We start from the raw sequence: 18,865 nt of genomic DNA on the forward strand, positions 1-18,865 counted from the left end.
GAAAGTTTATTTTTCCATACTTGACCCAAGACTTATCTTTTTCATTCAACTGCAGGAACAGGCAATGTTCCAAGGAAACAAAATACTGTTATATTCAACAAAATATTGGCTACAGTGTAATTGAAGGAAGACCCAGCTGTTTTCCATTATACTACACAGCTTGAGAGAAACATTCTTTGTAGGCAGCTGAACAGAAAACACAATCAGCTGGAATATGCTGAATGAAAAAATACTCCTCTGGCATATGGATAGGTAGTACGGGGTGGTTTTTTTGACACTTACTCAAATAAAGCACTTGCCACAGTAACAAATGTCCTGTATCACTTACTTAAATAAAGCACTTGCCACCCTTCCTGAACTAGTCACTTGCCACAGTAACAAATGTCCTGTATTGCACATGGCCTGTAGTTAGCTGTAATGGAAAACAAAACGTGGCTGCCCAATCTTAGCTTACCATGATACTACACTTGAGTTCTACACAATTGTCTAGCTATATGTACTGATAAGCCAGTCAGATTTATGCTGACATGGGGCCATCCAGTAAAATCAAAGGATATTTATATAAGATTTCGATTAAAATAGATGCTTTCCTAGCTGAAGAAACAATATACAAGGACTACTGTAAATTAAGGTTTCATTCTTTCATGGCTATTGGGATTTGTTTCCCCTTTTTCACTTTGTAAATATTTTGCATGCCTCTTCATATAAATCTCTTGCAAAGCTGCCCCCTCCTTCCTTAATATTTTCCATTATGAGAGTCCCCGACTTCATACAGCTTCCAAAGCCTTGTCAACATCCCTGGGGGAGAAGGCTTAGGTTAGAGGAGTAGTTTTTCTTTATGCAAGAAACTCCATGCAGGCTTTTCTGTGTTACAACCCGTAACACAGAACTAGTTCAGGATAACCTGTGTTCAAGGGAAACAGTCAGAGACTGGCAGACTGAGAAGAGCACCGCGTTTACGCTACCAAAAAAGCACCACCACTATGAAGCTGCAGGAACAAAAAAGCACAGGAGAAGGGGCAAAAATTGGCAGTACTGCTGTCCCTTCCCCAACACATCCCTTGGCCACAGCCAGCGTGCCCTGCAGCGCCTTGCGCTGCGCCATCCTGCTGGGTACCATCCTGCAGGGGCAGGCCATGCACCTACAGCCCATGGTAGCTCTAAGACACGGTGCCTTTCCAGCCCTGCTCAGCAGGAAGAGTACAATCATCCTGCTACGAGCACACTGACAGGCAGCCACTAATAACTTGAAATAAGTATCAAGAATAAAAAAACCCCTCACCACCCTAAAGCCTCCCTGCTCATGCAGAAGGGTGGGCACTCGCTGCAGCTACAGGTGCTAAAGCAGAAGGGGGTGAACCCCAAACATCCCCAGCACCTTCTAACATACCAGAACATGTATGTTAGAAGTGAAGGTAAAAACTATTTAGGTTTCAAAAATCAAATGCTCACAAATTGGAAGTGATGATGTATAGTTGTTTGCTATCTTAAAAGCTCATGTATAAAACCCATTTTTTTCCTTATATTTTTATATATATAAAAAAAGCACATTTATCAAATGTGGTTTTTTTTATATATATATGTATACGCGTGCATATTTAGGTATTTATAGAGAGAGAGTGAGCTTCTGTTTAATCACATACCAACTCTTCCAAGGGACCCTGTTCAATACAGAGAGGAAAAATATAAAGGACTAGATTTAGGAGTTGTGTACTCGGCTCCAGTTCTGATGTTTCCTTCAAGTGCTGTGTTAGCCGCCAAAAAAACTGCGGTAAAACAGATGTTTTTCTTCACATAAATAACAATGCAAAGAATATTTTCTATGTAAACTTTTAACTTAAACTGTGATACCATTTTTTGTTCTTCTTCCCCATGAAATTAGTTTTTAAATTGAAAAAGGGACACAAAAAAGCAGTCTAGTTGCATGTACACTGCTAAGCTGAATTGTACATTTAAAGTCATGATGAGATTACTGTGCTGTTTGGACTTTCTAGCTGGTGGAAATGACCATGTACACACAGCAGTCATTCTGAAACTCCCCTTCACTGGTACTGAAGGAGGTAAAGTAGTAACAAGATGTGCCTCGATTCTTCTGATGGCTACTTATTTTTCTTTGCAGCAATTCGTATTCAGAGTTACAAAGGAAAAAGGATAGGGATAGTAAAAAATTCACCACTTGGTTAAGAAGTGTTACTGTAAGACTTACCTTACTCTGAACCTTTTTCCCAAGGATGGCGAGCTCTGAAGTCCAATGCACAGGGAATGAAAGTGTAAACATTCACATATTTAATAGTACCATCAAAATAACCATCATCACTACATTAAAAACTTCAAAAATGCATCTGCGTATGGTCCTAATATAAATTAAATATATGAACTAAAAGTAAATAAATTTAACATTAGGTAATGCTATAAATAAAGGTAAATGCGTTTAGTGTACCTTTGAGTCATAAAAATGCCTTAAAAAACAGGTAAGTTTACAGCTTATCACCAATACTCTGGATACCACTGTCATTTTTTTCAAACATTGATAAGTCTACATTTGACAATTCAGAATGATTTTTGGCCACTGAACACTTTGATGGAGGAGGAGGTGTGTGGGATGTCCAGGATGAAGTCCAAGTTTTATTTCACAATAAAACTTCTTTGATTCCCAGCGCTGATAACAAGGCTCTTTCTTTTCAAAACCTTAATTTTAAGTGCTTTTTTATTTTGGTTTTTAACTCGTTTAGATATCCATTTTGCGAAGGCTCATCCTGCTGAAGGAGTCTCTGAGGGAGAGAAAATACAATGATGAGCTCATATTTTCCACGATGGAATAAGAAGCCTTGTCAGATGAATGATTCTGTACTTGATTTCCAGTATTTTCTACAGCTGGCTACTACAAAAATTAAGTCCACTGACATTAAGTCATTGCTTTTCAAATGAATTGGTTTTGGGTCTGTATCTGGGATCATTTAACTGCCCAAGGTTTACCAACATGAAAGCTGACAGGAAGTTTAATTCATGCGTACATAGAGAAGAAGCACAAACCACCTGCACTACTGAAATCTTATTTAAGTCTTCCAAATAAATCTCTAAGTGGAATTTGCCTGGAATACTTGTTTTAGACTCCCTGCACAGGCTGAATTTCACAAGATTAGAAAATAATTACCATGACAAAAGTGCTTGTGAGGTTCCTACCTGGGTGGGGAGGGAAGCACTGTTTCTTCCACCCATCCCCAGCCAGTGAAAACTGACCCCAGCAGAGAACAGCTAGGACATGGTATGTGATCTGGGGAGAGCTTAAGAAGTCATGAACCTGAGTAATGAGAAAGGCCACCTTTCTGCAGTACTCAGCAGACAGAAAAATACATCAAATTCAGCTACAGAAACATTGTTAAGCACTGCCGTGTGAGCTAGGAACACTCATTTCCTCCTTCATCCAGCACTAAGTCTTGCTCTTTTTATAATGTAATTTTGCCAAGTTTCTCTTTTCACAACATTTTTTAATGTTCCCCATTGCTCTTTACCTCTGAACAACACTTACATGAGGAGAGGTTCAAAACCAGCGCTGTATTCTCCTAAACCAACAGCATGGACATGAGCTGAAGTCCACATTCACACAAATCTCCCAAAGGGTCTGTCATTAAAAGCACCGTCACTGTCCTGCTCAGTGCTAACAATGCTCCTTCCAAAAAATAACCCCCACCCCACTCACTGGTGTGAGACCACGATGCCAGGGCAGTCTTGCTGGATTGCGTTAGCCTACCTTGCTGACAGGGGACACAACAGGGGTTGTCAAGCCAAAGATTACGTGAAGGGTACCTGCTGGGAAACACTTCTGCCCCTATTCTGGGAGCCAGGGTCTTGTTAGAAACTTTATGCACCCAAACTCCTCCTGCTCAGTCACAGCTGGTGCCAGCAGATTACAGTGCTACAGGCTCTGACCTGCTTCATTCCCAGTGGGGCTTTTATGTTCAGTCTTATTGCACGAACAAAAAGCCCAGACTCCAGCTGACCGGCCTTCCAGCATGGAAGACACCAACTGCTTTTCCACCCTGCCTGCCCCTGGAGCTCCTCATCCCAGTTCCACTGGGAACAAACAAGTGTCAAAGTCCTGCCACACTGACGGTGGTTTTGAATCTAAAAAGAATGGGATGCAGGATGAAAAAAAAAATTGTCAGGAACAAAAGGGACCATTGCAAACTCTACCTACCATAACTGCTGGGAAGGGGATGTGCTCTGAAGTCAGGACAGAAGGGGAAAGGGATGGACTCAGCCAAAAGAGCCACAATTGAAAACAAATAGATGTCACAGGTTCACCAGGAAGATCAGACACCCCAGTATTACACCCTCCTTATCTCTGCTGAAAGCATAAAATCAAATATCCACCTGTGGCAAGTGACCGGCAGCACTGCCTTATACAACTGTGGGATCTTTCTATTTATCAAAGGTTGGAGAGCTTCCTTTAACCGGTGATAATTCCTTTCAAGTTCTCGCTGATACTCCTTTTGGTCTGGACCAATCAGGCTCTTGTTCTTGCGCAGAGCATCTTCGCATCTAGAAAACAAAAGCCTGTGAAACTTGGGCACATAAAAATGGACCTGCTTGCTAGAGACTTGTTAATCTAATAGTACAAAAAAAATTCATTCTGTTCCTCTGGGATGACACATAATATCCTTCTCTATCTTGTCTTTTGGGTAGTAAAGACTCAGCTAAACCACTCGGTGTCCATAGGGAAAGGAGGGTGTCATATTTCCAATTTCCATTTCACTTCCAGAGTGACAACTCCTTTTTTATTTTAATTTACTCTCCAGTTACATTTATCCTCTCTGAAGAGAGATGAAAAGCTGATCTCCACATAGCCAATTCCAGTCCAAGAGGATTTAAAGATGTATAGATCTACTGCTCTCCCAGGAAAGATTAATAAATAGCAGACTATGAGATGTTCATCAGGAACTCTTGTACTTGCAAAGATATAATTTAAACAAAGGGTATGAAAAGAACTGTATCATCAATGCCATTTATTACATATGGGAAAACTACATTGCCACTGGATCTATTTGCTTGGAACATTTTTATTTCAATTACACTTTTTTTTTAATTCCTTGGTGCTTGCAGAAGATGAGACTGCAGTCTGCATTACTCAAGAGGAAAGCAGAGCAGCCAGCACATTTCTTGAGAGAATTCTGCCAGCATGCTTCCACTCCGTTTGGAGACATTCACTTCAGAAAGAAATTAAGTCTCCTGGCCAATTCAGCAGTTTCTCCTAACCCTGCCAAGCTGTGAGTTCATTTGTGCCAGTGTGGCTAGTTGTGTTTTCTGAAACAGGAACACTTGTTCACAACTGAACTGTGATCACTAATTCATTCCTGATAAACAGCAAAGCCAAACAACTTCAGCCCCTTAAGTCATTGACCAGCAGCACCGGAGAAACAGGGAACCAACTGGGCAGCTGAGGAATACAGCTGCATATGGAAACTGGACAGATGGAGTTACAACATGAATACTCCTCTCTCCCGATACGCCCTGTGTTATTGTACATTCCTGTGTGGTGTGGTAGTAATAACTGCATCTGTCAGGCAGTTTGAAGACAATACTCCATACCTTTTCGTGAAGTCTTTGAAACAGAGCCGTAGTTTGTTATGATGTCTGAAGAGCTTTGGATCATTGGGTATTTCAGACAAGAAAACTTGTGCAACTTCTAATGGTCCCTTTAGAAGCAGAAGAGAAAAAGTAAGTTTCTTGGAACCATCTGTCATATCCAATCACTGGAGAAACTTCTTGCACATAGAAACATTTGTAAAATGCAACATTTCCTTACAGAATGCATCTTGAAGAATAGCAGCTGGTAAATCTGGCATAAATCACCAAACATCATGACAACTGAATCTCTTACAGGCTTTTTTTTTTAAATAAAACTCTGCTTTTAGAAAACAGTGTGAGAAAATGCACAGATTCTACATTTGTTTTCTCTTATAAGGACTCTTGACAAAGTTTGCTCAACTCACAACTGAGACAAAGTTTAAACAATGCAGATGGAACCAGGGAAGTGTTTGCCAGCACTGCAAACTCAACCCAGAACTTAAAATTCCAGCTGATTTTTTTCCGGCTTGTGCATTAGTAGAGGTTTACTCCTATTCCCTCAATTTTTCCTCAATTTTTCTCCATTCACTAGTTTTGCTTTCCATTTTGTTCAAAAACCACAGCAGGACACAATCCTACTTCCACCCACCAGCGCCTGGCTAAGCAAAGGGAAAGTAATACAACTGTTTTTTTTTTTTTTAAGGGAGAAGGAGAAGCAGGCAGAAACAACTGTGAATGCCAGGAAGGAGCAGATAACTGAGGGAGGAGGGCTGTCTCTACTCAGCCACTTTCCAGATCTAACCACATTTTCAGGACTCAAATTGCAGTCACTGAGAGCAGCTGGTCTAGACCCAACAGTGACCTTAACCACAGCCAACAGACTGAACAGGGAAAAAAAACCAAGGTAATTTAGAAATAAGGCCCAAAGCAGAGCATCCACTGCACTGAGTGATAGGCTCTACCCCAGTGTCTCCAGTTCAGACAGCGATCCTCACCTGATTTACTGTGGTACCTACTGATCCTTGCAGCACCATCTGCAGCATCTTTGGGTCCGCAGGGTCTTGGTGGGTTGCAAAAGCTAATTCCTGTGTTTTCTTCTGCATGTCCTCTATGGCAACTTCAATGGGCGTCAAAATGATCTAAGCAAGTAGCCAGAATACAGGTTGCTTGTTATGGCTGAGATTGACAACCAGACACAGACTTTCAGAAACACCAAGGTCACTTTGGGGTGGCACACTGAAGTGGTGGAGGACACCAATAGGAGTGACAGTCTGGACAATAGCACTTTAGAAATGCATCCTCTCAGTCTTGGTTTAGGAACATCAAGAAAAAGTTTGAATTTTAGATGTGTTTCTACATCGGGATACTCAAGAGCTTTCTGAGACTGCTTCTGAGTGGGCAGGCTCGTGCCCCTTTGTGGTCACTGCAACCAACAGGGTTACAGCACTATGTCAGTGCCTAAGCATTTTTCATTGTGTCCCAGGGATCACATCAGTTTCTACCTACTCTTGAAAAATTGACATAGCTATGGGATAAATCTCTCTATAAAGCCTCAGGACCCCACTGGCCTAGGGCCGTTAAGGCCATGCAAGTGAGCTGCAACACAGAGCAAAGGACACGCTGTTCAAGGAGAATGGAAGGGAGCAACCTGCATTACTACAAAGCTCACCAAGGGCCCCCTGCGTATACCAGCTGCTGTGATCTGGATACACTGGTGAAAGAGGTGGCAGGACATACTGCATTACTAGATTGGTCTGGTTTTACTTTAGGTTGAATAGGAACAGGGGAAAGTTCAATAGAAATGAGGCATTCTTAAAATCAAAATGAAGGAGTCTCATGCACAGTCCCTGCATTGAACAGCCAGAGCAGCTCACGATGGTGCTGTTTGCTCTCGCTCTCTGCCAAATTGCTGCATCTTTAACAGAGAGGGGAAAGGTAGACTAGTGACAGCCAGGAGGGTGCATCTGTGTTAACGTGACAGCGTGAAGGGACACGGCCATGGTATTAAACTACATGTACAATAGTACATTACACATGAGTTTCAGCAACATCCACTTCCCTTAGTCTTGTATAATAGTTTCCTTCAAACACAGGAAGCCCCTGAGAGCATAGGCCTCACCTCCTCTTTGTGAATGACATTTATCCTGGTTTTAATGTAAGGGAAAGCGTGAGACGTCGTCAGGATTGTTTTGCGCTTGAACTGCTCATGCAGCTCCCCGTGAGCTCGGCCGTCCAGCGTGAAGGGCGTACAGTACATGAATCGCCGCAAGTTGTAGTTTTTGTCGAAGTAAGTTATCCTGTCCTTCATCTCATACGTGTCAAAGTACGGCTCCACGTAGGTTATCTGAATGTAGGCCTGCAGGAAGGAACCCAGGTGTGCATGGTGAGGTACAGTGCCAGAGGAGAAGAGCTGACTCCTACCCCTGCTTTTTAGCAGTGCAATAACCCAGCTTGCTTTCCTTCCTCTTGAAGCCACCTCTGGAAGAACTAGGATTGTTTTTTGCCTTTACTCAGAAAAATCACGCTCACATTGACAGGGACTAGGGGTGCTGGTAGCTGCTCAGCAGTTTTGGGACTGGATAAAAAACAGCTCACTGCCCCTCTCCTCTCATGCTATTCATGTGAAGTGTTTCCATCCTTTCCTTGCAGATGATGCCCTGCCCTAAGCTACAGTCTTGTTTCCTCGGCATGCTCCTGTTATTTCTGCTATGCTTAAAGGACATGGCACAAGAATGACAAAATGCTGCAGCTGCAAAAACGCCAGAGGCCAGAGAATGGCAAACTCCCTTCCTCGCACTCAGCGGAGACTACAGAGAAAGGCAAATGCAGCCTGGGCCTCTGCTGTCCTTTCGACTTCTCCCTTCCCACCAATCACTACAATGGCAGGGCCTGGGGCAGGGAACAAAATGGCTGATTCTGCATTCCTTTGCTGGGATGATTTTCTCCAACTCTCATCCCAAGCAGTCACAAGATGCTCTGTATGTGGATTTCATTGCCTACTTGGTGAAATTCAGGTCAGGATTTGTTCCATTGCATTTGCATACATTCAGGACCATTTCTACTTCTAAACCTGTACTTGTGTTCTTACCTTGTTAGGATCTAGTTTACATTTGTCCACAGGGTTTGAGTCCTTAATCACTTCAAGCACATCTTCACCAAACCGTTCTCCGTAAAATCCCTACAATCAAGAGCAAATGCATTGAAAGAAACCATCAAATGCAGCCCTGAGAGATGGGGGTTGGAGAGACAAAGGCATATTCAGGGGAGGTAAAGCTCCAAATGCCTTCAACAGTAGCTGTGCCGGGGCTGAATGTGATCTGCTGAACCTAGGAGAATTAAATCAGTCGCATTCCAGGGGCAACAGGAAAAAACAAGCCTAACACCCTGGAAGGCAGGAGAACTCGGGAGCCTTCCAACCGCACGCACACACGCTGTGTGGTTCTGAACAAGCCATTTGAGCTTGCTGTGTGTCTGTGAGCTCAACTGAAAACTGGGGTCAATACAGGATCTGCCTGGAAATCAGATGCTGCATCAGAGCGCAGCTTTGCTGGGCTGGGTGAATGGGTGAACTCAGTTTCATGCGCTTAAACCTCAAACAACGCTGCTGCTTTCAGCGCAATGTGACAGCAGCTGAATTGTTGTGAGCAACAACGTGACATCAGATCTATTCTAGCAAATAAAATAGGGCCAGGTCTGGCCTCTGGCCCTACGAACAAGTAGCATGGCACGGCCCAGAGCCATGCTGCTAAATGCTCTTCCTCTCCCACTGGGGATGGCCTCATCTGTCCACAGCGCTTACTGGGAACAGTCTCTGATCCATGCTGTCCCACAAACTGTGCTAAGACATTATCTAGACGCAGGTTAGTTGGCACAAAACCAGGCCAGACTAACCATTACATGGTACAGATGATCACTGGGTGGTACCTGGAGCTGCACCCAAGCCCCGGTTTGATTAATCAGAGCTGCCTTTGCTTGTTCACGGCTGAAACAAACTTCAGACCTGTGATGTCTCACTTCAGGGGCTCTGAAATTCAGGCTCCTTAGAGGGTTCAATCTCTAGGAGTAGAGGAACATGACGTGAAGGCAACAAAATGACAGCAAAATGCAATACTTTCTGAAAGTCAGATCCTGAAAGGCATTTCAGGCTTTTTTCAAGCCCAGGTCATCCCATTTACACCAGGTGGCAGAAGAGAAATGCAAACACAGTATGATATGCCACAAACTCTTGAATAATCATAGCAGGTCTGCAGCTCTCACTGCAAGATCAGGGAAAACCTGTGGGACTCCTCTCCCTGCATTCTTCCCGCCTCCTGCAGAGGTGGCACCAGGAAGAGGACAAGAGACATCAGGCCCAGCTCTGGGTCACTGCACAGGGCTCTGCAAACTGTTTTGCCAAGTGACTGTTTCTCTGAGATCAGCCTTGCATCAGGATCCAAGAGGCACAGCTCTGGTTTTGCCCAACGATTTTCATTTCCGCCACTTCCTGTAATTTGGCAATGCAGGTCTTAAATAACTGATGCAGAATAGTTAAACTGCAACTCACAGACAGAATTTGAGGTTAGCCACAATCATCTCACCTCGAGCCTATGGGAAATTTCAGCTAACTTTGTTATCGCAGGTTCCTTGTAAACAAACTCTTGCTCATCAAGGTCTCCAAATTTAGTTCCATAAAAACCAACCCGGAAGTAGGTGCCAAACATCCTCTTTCCATCCTAGGTTTGGAGAAACAAAAGGTTATTTCAGTGTGGAGACATGCACACCCCCAAGCATGACTGCAGGCCGGCTCCTGAATTTATGCAAAATAAAAAAGAAATTAAAATACAAGGAAAAAATAGAAAGAAGGGAAAGAAAAACACACCTGGAACTCAGCATGAATGCATTTAGCAGCAAACACCGCAATGAAATTATAAACTAACATGAAATTATATGAATCAGTTATGACCATTAGCCCAACCCTGCAATGACTTTCCCCACCCCAGGAGGAGTCTGGGGGTGTTGGATGTCTCTGAGGAACAGTCAAAGGCAAGTCCCTTTGTTTGGGTAATTATTTCAGGCTCTCCAAATCCTATGCAGACACCCCTTAGCCTGGTCCGTAGCCTGCAGGCACAGGCACAGGGAACTCCAGTTGCTGACAGTCTGCAGCACGCAGGGAGGATATTGCACACAGACACCCCTGAAAATTACCCACACCAGCGCCCCCATAATCCACTCTCAAGTAATTGCAGGATTGGGCCAAAGTCAACGTCCAGTTCACTCACACACACACGCAAGTGCTTTTTAAATAGCATGTCAACTGGAAGGTGTTATGTTCTCTTCTAGTAACTAATGTCTAGTACAGAGGGCCAAAGTCACTCCTGGTGAAAGCAGATGCAATCCACTGTATCATGTACCTGCTTCCATTTGACCCAGTAGTGAATTTGGCCCAGAAATGCAACAAAAGTAGAGAAACAAGAAAGATTTTTGCTGGAAAAGTAACAAAGAAAATCTGATTAAGAGAGAGAGAAGAAAAACGCTTTAAAAATAAATCACACCTTTGATTTTGTTAAAAAAACTCAGGCTGCATGCACAAACCAGAAATGCCTTTCAGCAAGAAACTCTAAAATGTTCACCTTTACTCTCGTGAGAAAGTGTGATGTAGTACATAACACTCAATGTTTCTGAATCTGGGCTAGTGTTTGGTTTCAAACAGCACTTACAGATGTCCTGGCTGCCATGTATGATTTTTTTTTAGTATTTTGCTATGGCAAAACTGATCTCTTGTGGTGATGGTGAACATGATCTATGGAAGGCAAAGAGGATAAATAAGCCAAACTAAAATAAAAAAAACCCTTAGGCAAACTCCAGAGACTGAAAAAAGCACTGTCACGGCAAGCCACTGCCTGCTCCTGGCCTGGAGGAAACTGGGGCGTCATGCCGGAGCTGCCCAGGCATGGCTCAGCTCTTCTTGCCCGAGGCACAGCCAGGAGGATGCAGCATTGACTTTTTGGGGCGAGGGTTGCTGCCCGCCCCAAGCGCCTTCGGGAGGGTAAAGCTCACTGATGCCCAGCTCAGAAGTGAAAGTGAAGCCTGAAATGACCAGGGCCAGTGGCAGCTTTGCTTAATACATGCAGGCCACATCTTGGCTTTACTATGGGACATCGACAGATACAAATTCATCAGCTCTGCTCTGGCAAGAGTATACACATGCTCCAATTTAAGAAAACAAGGACTCGCACTGAAAGTTGCTCATATGCTTAATGTGGTGTGGGCGGCTCCTTGGACACCTGCTCCAGCCCATCCCTCTGAGCATCGCTCCTCCAGAGAGGGGCTTTTATCCAGCTCCACCTGCCAGCGTAGACTACAGGGTTTTGTCACACCACAGCCATCCCCTGAAGCACCTCCCAGGGTGTGACCCCCAGCTGCAAAGCTATTACTGTTTTATTGGAAGTACCATCTGGCAACATCTGGGAGCTATTTCCCTGGGCTCCCTGTCTCTCCAATGCCTGTCCCTCTGGACCCATACAGGAATGAACAGCCTACTGAACCCTTAATTTACTCATCACTACCTTTTCAAAGCCACAGTTTTGGACAATATTACCCATGCTAAAATCCCTCAACATCCAGCATTTCCAGCTTCCTGTGCTATTTTTTTTTCAATTCAATCTCGATGTTACAGGCACAAGACTGTGATTCCTGGGCTCCTTTCTCAAAGCACTTCCCAAGGTAGCACCATGTCTGCCCAAGGGGAACTGCCACATGAAACATCTCCCCAAACCTTACACAGGGCCTGGGCATGCTCCTCATGGAAGTTGGTGGGATTCTGCCCCAACCCATGGGCACAAGGCAGGCCCCAGCGATGGAGGACACACTGCTGCTCTTCTAGTTCATGTGCTTTTTTCCCACCTATGTGGTGAGTGACTTTCAGGGTATGAAGCATTTGCAGAACCTGCTCCCTATAAGGTATCATCTGCTGTGTGGACATCTGCCCAGACAGCTATTTGTGGCAGGCAGTGTACATTTATGTTGCTGTAAAAATAACAGTGAGTGAGGAAGAAAATGCTGTCTGTTGGTCAGCATCAGTTAATAAGGAGTTCCGGTGGCATTTACTAAATGCATAAAATAAGAGTAATGGGGCACTGATAAGTCCCAGGAGTGGTAGCAGCAGGGAAGCCCAGTGAGATTCAGTGCCCCCGTGTGAAGGCAGCTCTCAACTTATGTACTCCTTTCATTGTCATGAAGATCAGCTGCACTGGCTTTTCCTGATAAATCTAGTTGCTGAAACTCAGTTATGATACGGATCCCAGGGAGAAAAGGCAGCAGTGAGGAGCACTGGTTAGCCCCTGATGCGACAGAAGCATCTCCCCACAAAGCCCTGGATCCATCAGCCACGAAACGCATGTGACATGTTGGGGGATCTGTACCTGGAAGCAAGGGGCTGGAAACACACTCCTCCAGGAGAGCAAACACCTACGGGCTATTCCTTACCTCACATAGACATTCAGTAGCTGCCAGCCCCCTGAGATTAGGAGAGCTCAATTTCTTGCCTGGCATGAAGAATAGAGGATGGCTCTGTACTAGGATCTTTTAATTGAAATTTAGCCAATACCAAAGTCTATCTAATCACAGTACTGAAAACAAAACACAAAACTTAAAAATACTCCATGGTCTTGTTTCTGAAAAGAGCTAAAAATGCAGATATGAGGGAGAAATTATTAAAAGCATTTTATCTCCTATTATTTTATGAAAAATAATAGGTCTTTGGGAGGAGAAGAGAATGAAGGTGAACACTGAATAGCCATTACAGAACTGGCAGAGCAGATCACAGCCACCATGATTTATGAAGGTTCATGATTTGTTATTATGCATGGTAAATACCTTTCAAAATTGCTGGAAATAAAGTTTTAGAGTTATCTCTTGCACGCACACAAAAAGCTTTGCCAACAAGATTTGAAAAATCAGATGCAAGAGTGACCATCTGCTTTCTTCACCAAGACCAACACAGCAGCAGCTGCCTGAAGGCAGCTCGAAGTATGTAGGAATAAAAGTAACTCCTTCATACACACTGTGCGGAATGCAAAATCCAACCTTCTTTACCAAACTGAGCATTGTTATTTTCTTGCTCAATTTTAACCCAAGGTCCTTTGCAGTGTTGCCAACTATTACAAGTCTTCCAACATTGATTTTTTGAAAGTACTAGCTCCTGGAGTCCTGCTATTTGAGGGCAACCTCACCCTGCATACTTTAAAAAGCATTTTTGAATTCTCATGGCATAGCATGAAAAGATTTTTCCTAACAACTTTCCTAACTGGAAAGTAAACAAAAAGAATTAATTCAACATTTATTCAATGAACAAACACACAAGCAGAAAAACCCACCACTTGGTATGTTTAAGCAGGTCTCAGAAATGCATTGGTGCCAGACTCAGGATACTTCAGTGCTTGTAGTTGGCAATACTACTTTCCTTGTGACATGAGGGGAGGTCCTGCTGTTGGCATAGCTCTTTGGTAAAATGAAACTGGGGTTTCCACAGTGTAAAACAAAAAACAAAAAGGGGGGAAAAAAGAGAAAGGAGGGAGGGGAAAAATTCCACAAGTAGGAACTTACCACAACAGACAATAGTAAGAGTGGGGAGGAGGGTCAGCAACCAGGGCGATAGAGGAGAAAACAGAAAGTATTTAATTAGGGAAATTCCAAAAAACAAACAAGCAGCAAATTGGCAGCAAATAAACTTTAAAATAAAAAAGGGTGAGCATCAATTAAAGTATTTAAAATAAGGACAAAGGGCAAAACATGCAACAAATCTGAAAGCTACAAAGCACAAAGATCAGAAAAAGTGTGGCAATGAAGGAGCACAATGACAGACGAGAACAGAAACCATGGGCGTCTTTTACCATGCAGTAAACATGACTGAGTGATGTTAGAATCATAACCAATGACAGGATTTTCTTCAGGGGTCGATTTAGGGGCAGACTAATCAAATTAGATGCTCACAGGCCTTCATGTTTGTTGGTTATTGAACACAGATCATTTACACTCCTACAACATGTACTCTGGATTGCTGTGCTGCCTTGTCTGCTGGGACTTTTCACAGAACAAGCAAATGATTTACAGGGCCAGCCCTTAAGTGTCAGGGGTTACTTTTAAGCTACTGAATTTCATTTCTTGCTAGGCCGGAATTAAACTGGCATTCAGACATCATCAGCCCAAATAATTTGTGTCACACAATGCAAAAGAACTTCATTCTTGGCCCCAGTTTGGGAAGTGTGGGCTTAAATGCTCTCCTGTGGTGGAACCATAGAGTGAGATGGCTCATACTGAGTTGCCTGATTCACAGAAAAGCAGAGATTAACTGGACAGCTGAAGACTAAGCAAATAATGTAACATCATATTCACAAAACATTTCAAATGTCTTCTGAGACTTCTCGACGCTCATGTACCCACTGTGTTGACTGGACTAGGGCCTGAGTTACCAAACTCACTGTGCTGTGTGTGACTGTGGATTAAGCTGACTGCTTTGTCTATTTTTAATCCAAATGGGTGGTTCTCATGGTGTATGTTGTAGAAATGCGAGCAAACAGCCTCTACAAAAATGAAAGCAGCAAAATTGACTCCAGTTAACACAACTGAGCTATTTTACTGCCAGATAAACAGCTACATAACAAACTGATTGTTCTTAAATGAACAGAATAAAGCAGCCTATTCTCTGAGATATGGTCTGTATATGCAGTAAACCAGTTTTGTGTTTCAGTACCTCTGAGCATTATTGCTTAAATCGACCCCTGTGGGTGGGGTGAAAATATGGTATGAAGGGATGATATTCTGTGTCAATGCTGATGAAAAGAAATATAAACGAATTATAAAAACAAACTAGTGATGATACAGTGGCTCATTCACCAAAGAACCTCATTAGTGGAACACATCAGCATCCATGCACTACCTACAGCTTCTTATGAAGAATTTCCTACTACAACCACAATTGGTTTATTGGTATTTCTTTGGTTAATGAATTGTTTTAACAGCAGACAGCAACAGAAATACCCACAACTAGCACATGTGGGCAAGCGTTGGCGTGAGTCATCTGAAAAATCTATTAGTGTTCTTTACTAACTAAAATGGAGTTACCTACCTCCCAGCCAGTACTCTGTGTAATAAAAAGTAAAAAGCGCATGTCACAGAAACCAAAAAAAAGTTTCAAAGGCCAAAACATGACCATCAATGTAAGGTATCATAAACTTGAAATGGTTTCAATGATTATAAGTCATCATGCATCCAAAACGGCCTTCTCTGGCCCAGGACACTCAAATGATTGTCCTCTATCGGTTCATTTAACCTCAGGAATCTGGCAACACCAGAACACGGAGGAAACCACCAGACCCTCAGCTGGATCCTATGAAATCAATGCACTGATTGACATCTACAGAGGAGCTGATGTTAGCGTAAGGGTAACTACACCAACAGACAAATGATGTACCCACCATCCCACGACCAGAAAGCTGGTTGGGGTGCGGGGCTCGGAGTAGCACTGGCACGTACTGGAGGAGGGTCTGCTGAGTGCTTGCCTGCCCTGACAGAAAGGCATGCACCTAACGGGCCTCTCCTAAAAGATAACATGTGCTTCTTGAGAGTTGCCAAGTGCTCTCGTGTCCTGCTTAGCTGAGGTCTCTTGAGCTTTGTGAGGGCTGATAACTTCTGATGTCTCTCATCAAATGCTCAGCACCTAAGCTGGTGGGTTTCGCACCAACTAAGTTTAGAAAGGTTCCTTCAATTATTTACCCACCATATGAGTAGACAAATAAAACCCCAACATTTCTGAACGTTACCTACCAAGCTAAATGCAAGATACAGTGGTTTTTCCCAGCATGCAAAACACAGTTTAAAATAACATCTGAAAAGATAAACTGACAGATGATTGGAATTTTTAACTCTTGGATATTTCTGAAGATACAGTGAAACTTGGTATGTGATGTTCTCTTATGTTTCTCATGTTAAATGTCCAGAGAGAAAAAATCCTGTTAGCGATCCTTGCATTTACTGTGGATCACCATTTGACAATTCTCGTGTAATCTGATTAAAATGTTTTTTCCTTAACAGGTAGTTTTTATTTGCACTGAGCATTTGAAGTTTCCTCACAGTTCACTCTGCAGCTGAAAATTCAAATCATTACCTGGTGAACAATCTTGCTGAATGCTTCTTGGAGTTTACCATGAATAGTAGATAGCTTCTTGGCATCTCTATTAGCTTCATGAATAGGAATAAGGACTTTGTAAACCTCATTAACTGCTTCATACATGCCAGCCTACAAAAATAAGGTCCATCAGATTGCTCCATCAATTCAACAGCAAGAATGATACATACTACCAGCATTTAAATTATAAAACTGCAAAATGAAAAGGTGGCACTGTGATGTGATCAGCACCTTTTCCTAAAATATACCCATACATGAATGGAATAAAATCCCCAGTTACCTTTGGAATCAAGAGCCTACTGCATTACACGTTGCTACTAATAAATGAGATTATTAACAGAATCAAAACTGGGATATTTTGGATGGATATACGCACAAGAGCACAAAAAGCTAAATAGGATCCTAACCAAATCTATGGGAATGAAATACGGAAGCTTAAGGGCACAGTACAGCTCGTTCTATTTAGTGCATCTTCAACCTAAGTGACTTCTACATCCAACTTTTGGCACTCCATGAGATGGGCTTTGTGAAGTTTCCTTAGGATGTCTCTAATGGAGGGGATCCAGCCCATCGCGGGCAGAGACACTGCATCACATGGCTTAGCCAGCCCACAGCAGGGGTTCTAGGTCTTTGCTCTGGAGTTACTGCTGTTTGTACTTAAACCCACTGAATGATGTTTCTTACTGTGTTGTGGGAAATCATTCACTTGCTTTCCTTGGTTTCTGATGGATACACTACTACCAGCTCATTAACACTGCTCACATAAAGCTCTCAGCCCACTCTTTTTGAAGAGGAGGAAAAACATACAGCCTTTCTTTACTGTTGTGAACTCCCAGATGTGCAGTGTTGAAGTGAAAGATACTGGGAACTCACAAAGGCCTCTTGGTCCCAGATCCCATTCTTTGCACAGTTTACTCCAGAGGGCAAATGGAGCTGTCTTGAACAACTAAAACTCCCAGTGCTCCATGCAAATTAAGTGGTTACAATAGTTACACATAGAGAAAACATTTTCCTTCATATTGCCCAGCAGTATAAGATTGCTGAAGAAGATAGGTAAAGAAATTAAAGTCTTCTACCATGGAGAAAGATGCTGCAGCCTGTTCCAGCAATCCCACCAGACCAGCTTCTGTAAAATACTTTCCAGAACAGATACCTTCTTCATCTGGTGATACAACATCATCAGAAACTGCTGACTCTTCCAAAACGTTAGAAGATATGTTCTAAGGAGATGTAAAGTAGATAAAATATTTTTACTCAATTTAAACAACATTCAAAACTCTCAATACTTTGAAAGCCAGCTGATTTTCAATCAAATCCTAAAATTTTTAAAGAGGTAGCTTTCACATGCATTTTGTTTATTTTCCTTCTGAACCAGCACAGTACTTCAGCACATGCTTAAACTAACTGGACTGGACCACCTACACATTCAAAGCTAAGTATGTGCTTGTTTGCCTGGCTCAGTATTGCCCTGCTTATCATTACTAGTCACAGGAACCACTTTCATCAACGGCACCCACTACAAAATGGTTAGATCAAAGAGGGTAAAAATCCATGACTTAAAACAGAGAAATAAAAAGAACTGGATTCACTCAGACTTTGGGGAACCAAGACAGTCTTCAAGCATAATAAAGATTTTCAGAAGTTGCTGCAATGCATTCTTCCCAAAACAAACAGAGTTAGTGCAGTATGAGTACGTAGGCACAGTAATACCTGGCACATGGAGATACTTGGTATCTCAGCAGCAGATGACAAAACCCAGAAAAAAACATTACGGAGGATAATTCCTACCTGAAATGTAACACACCCTACAGGGAGGTATTTTCGGTCTTCCAGCATGCTTAGATATTCAGCCACCAAGGCTGCAGAGTGGACCAGGCACTGGGCTGATTCGGCATGATTGCTCCTCTCAGAGTGCTTTCCAGCCATGTTCTGCAGCCACGTCAGGCGCAGGTCAGGGGAATTCTGATAGCCCTTTGCAATCCTAATTGAAAAGAAAACTTCTGTGATTAGTATTTAGTTACTTCTGCTTAAATAACAACCACCCTCAGTGCTAGACTATCTAGAAATACATGAGATAAGAAGCTATATAGATGGAAAGTTACCCTAAATTACTTTATAGATTTCTGAGCCAGT

At 42.8% G+C, this 18,865-nt stretch overlaps 1 protein-coding gene across 1 annotated transcript in view; it reads right to left on the reverse strand.

Annotated features, from left to right (window-relative positions):
- Window positions 1–2,265: 2,265 nt before the first annotated feature.
- The window catches only part of DOCK7 (dedicator of cytokinesis 7), a 102,216-nt gene continuing 85,616 nt past the window's right edge, over window positions 2,266–18,865 (reverse strand). The window contains exons 41-51 of the mRNA XM_009287425.2: window positions 18,521–18,713; window positions 17,809–17,952; window positions 16,712–16,843; window positions 15,674–15,688; window positions 10,146–10,271; window positions 8,657–8,746; window positions 7,688–7,924; window positions 6,564–6,707; window positions 5,590–5,696; window positions 4,375–4,542; window positions 2,266–2,771 (exon numbers count right to left, since the gene is read on the reverse strand). Of these exons, the coding sequence (XP_009285700.2) occupies window positions 2,729–2,771; window positions 4,375–4,542; window positions 5,590–5,696; window positions 6,564–6,707; window positions 7,688–7,924; window positions 8,657–8,746; window positions 10,146–10,271; window positions 15,674–15,688; window positions 16,712–16,843; window positions 17,809–17,952; window positions 18,521–18,713 (1,399 nt within the window). The 3' untranslated portion in view covers window positions 2,266–2,728. The remainder of the gene's footprint in view (window positions 2,772–4,374; window positions 4,543–5,589; window positions 5,697–6,563; window positions 6,708–7,687; window positions 7,925–8,656; window positions 8,747–10,145; window positions 10,272–15,673; window positions 15,689–16,711; window positions 16,844–17,808; window positions 17,953–18,520; window positions 18,714–18,865) is intronic.

This window comes from Aptenodytes forsteri, unplaced genomic scaffold, assembly GCF_000699145.1.
Source record: "Aptenodytes forsteri isolate BGI_AS27 unplaced genomic scaffold, ASM69914v1 Scaffold119, whole genome shotgun sequence".
Classification (NCBI taxonomy): domain Eukaryota; kingdom Metazoa; phylum Chordata; class Aves; order Sphenisciformes; family Spheniscidae; genus Aptenodytes; species Aptenodytes forsteri.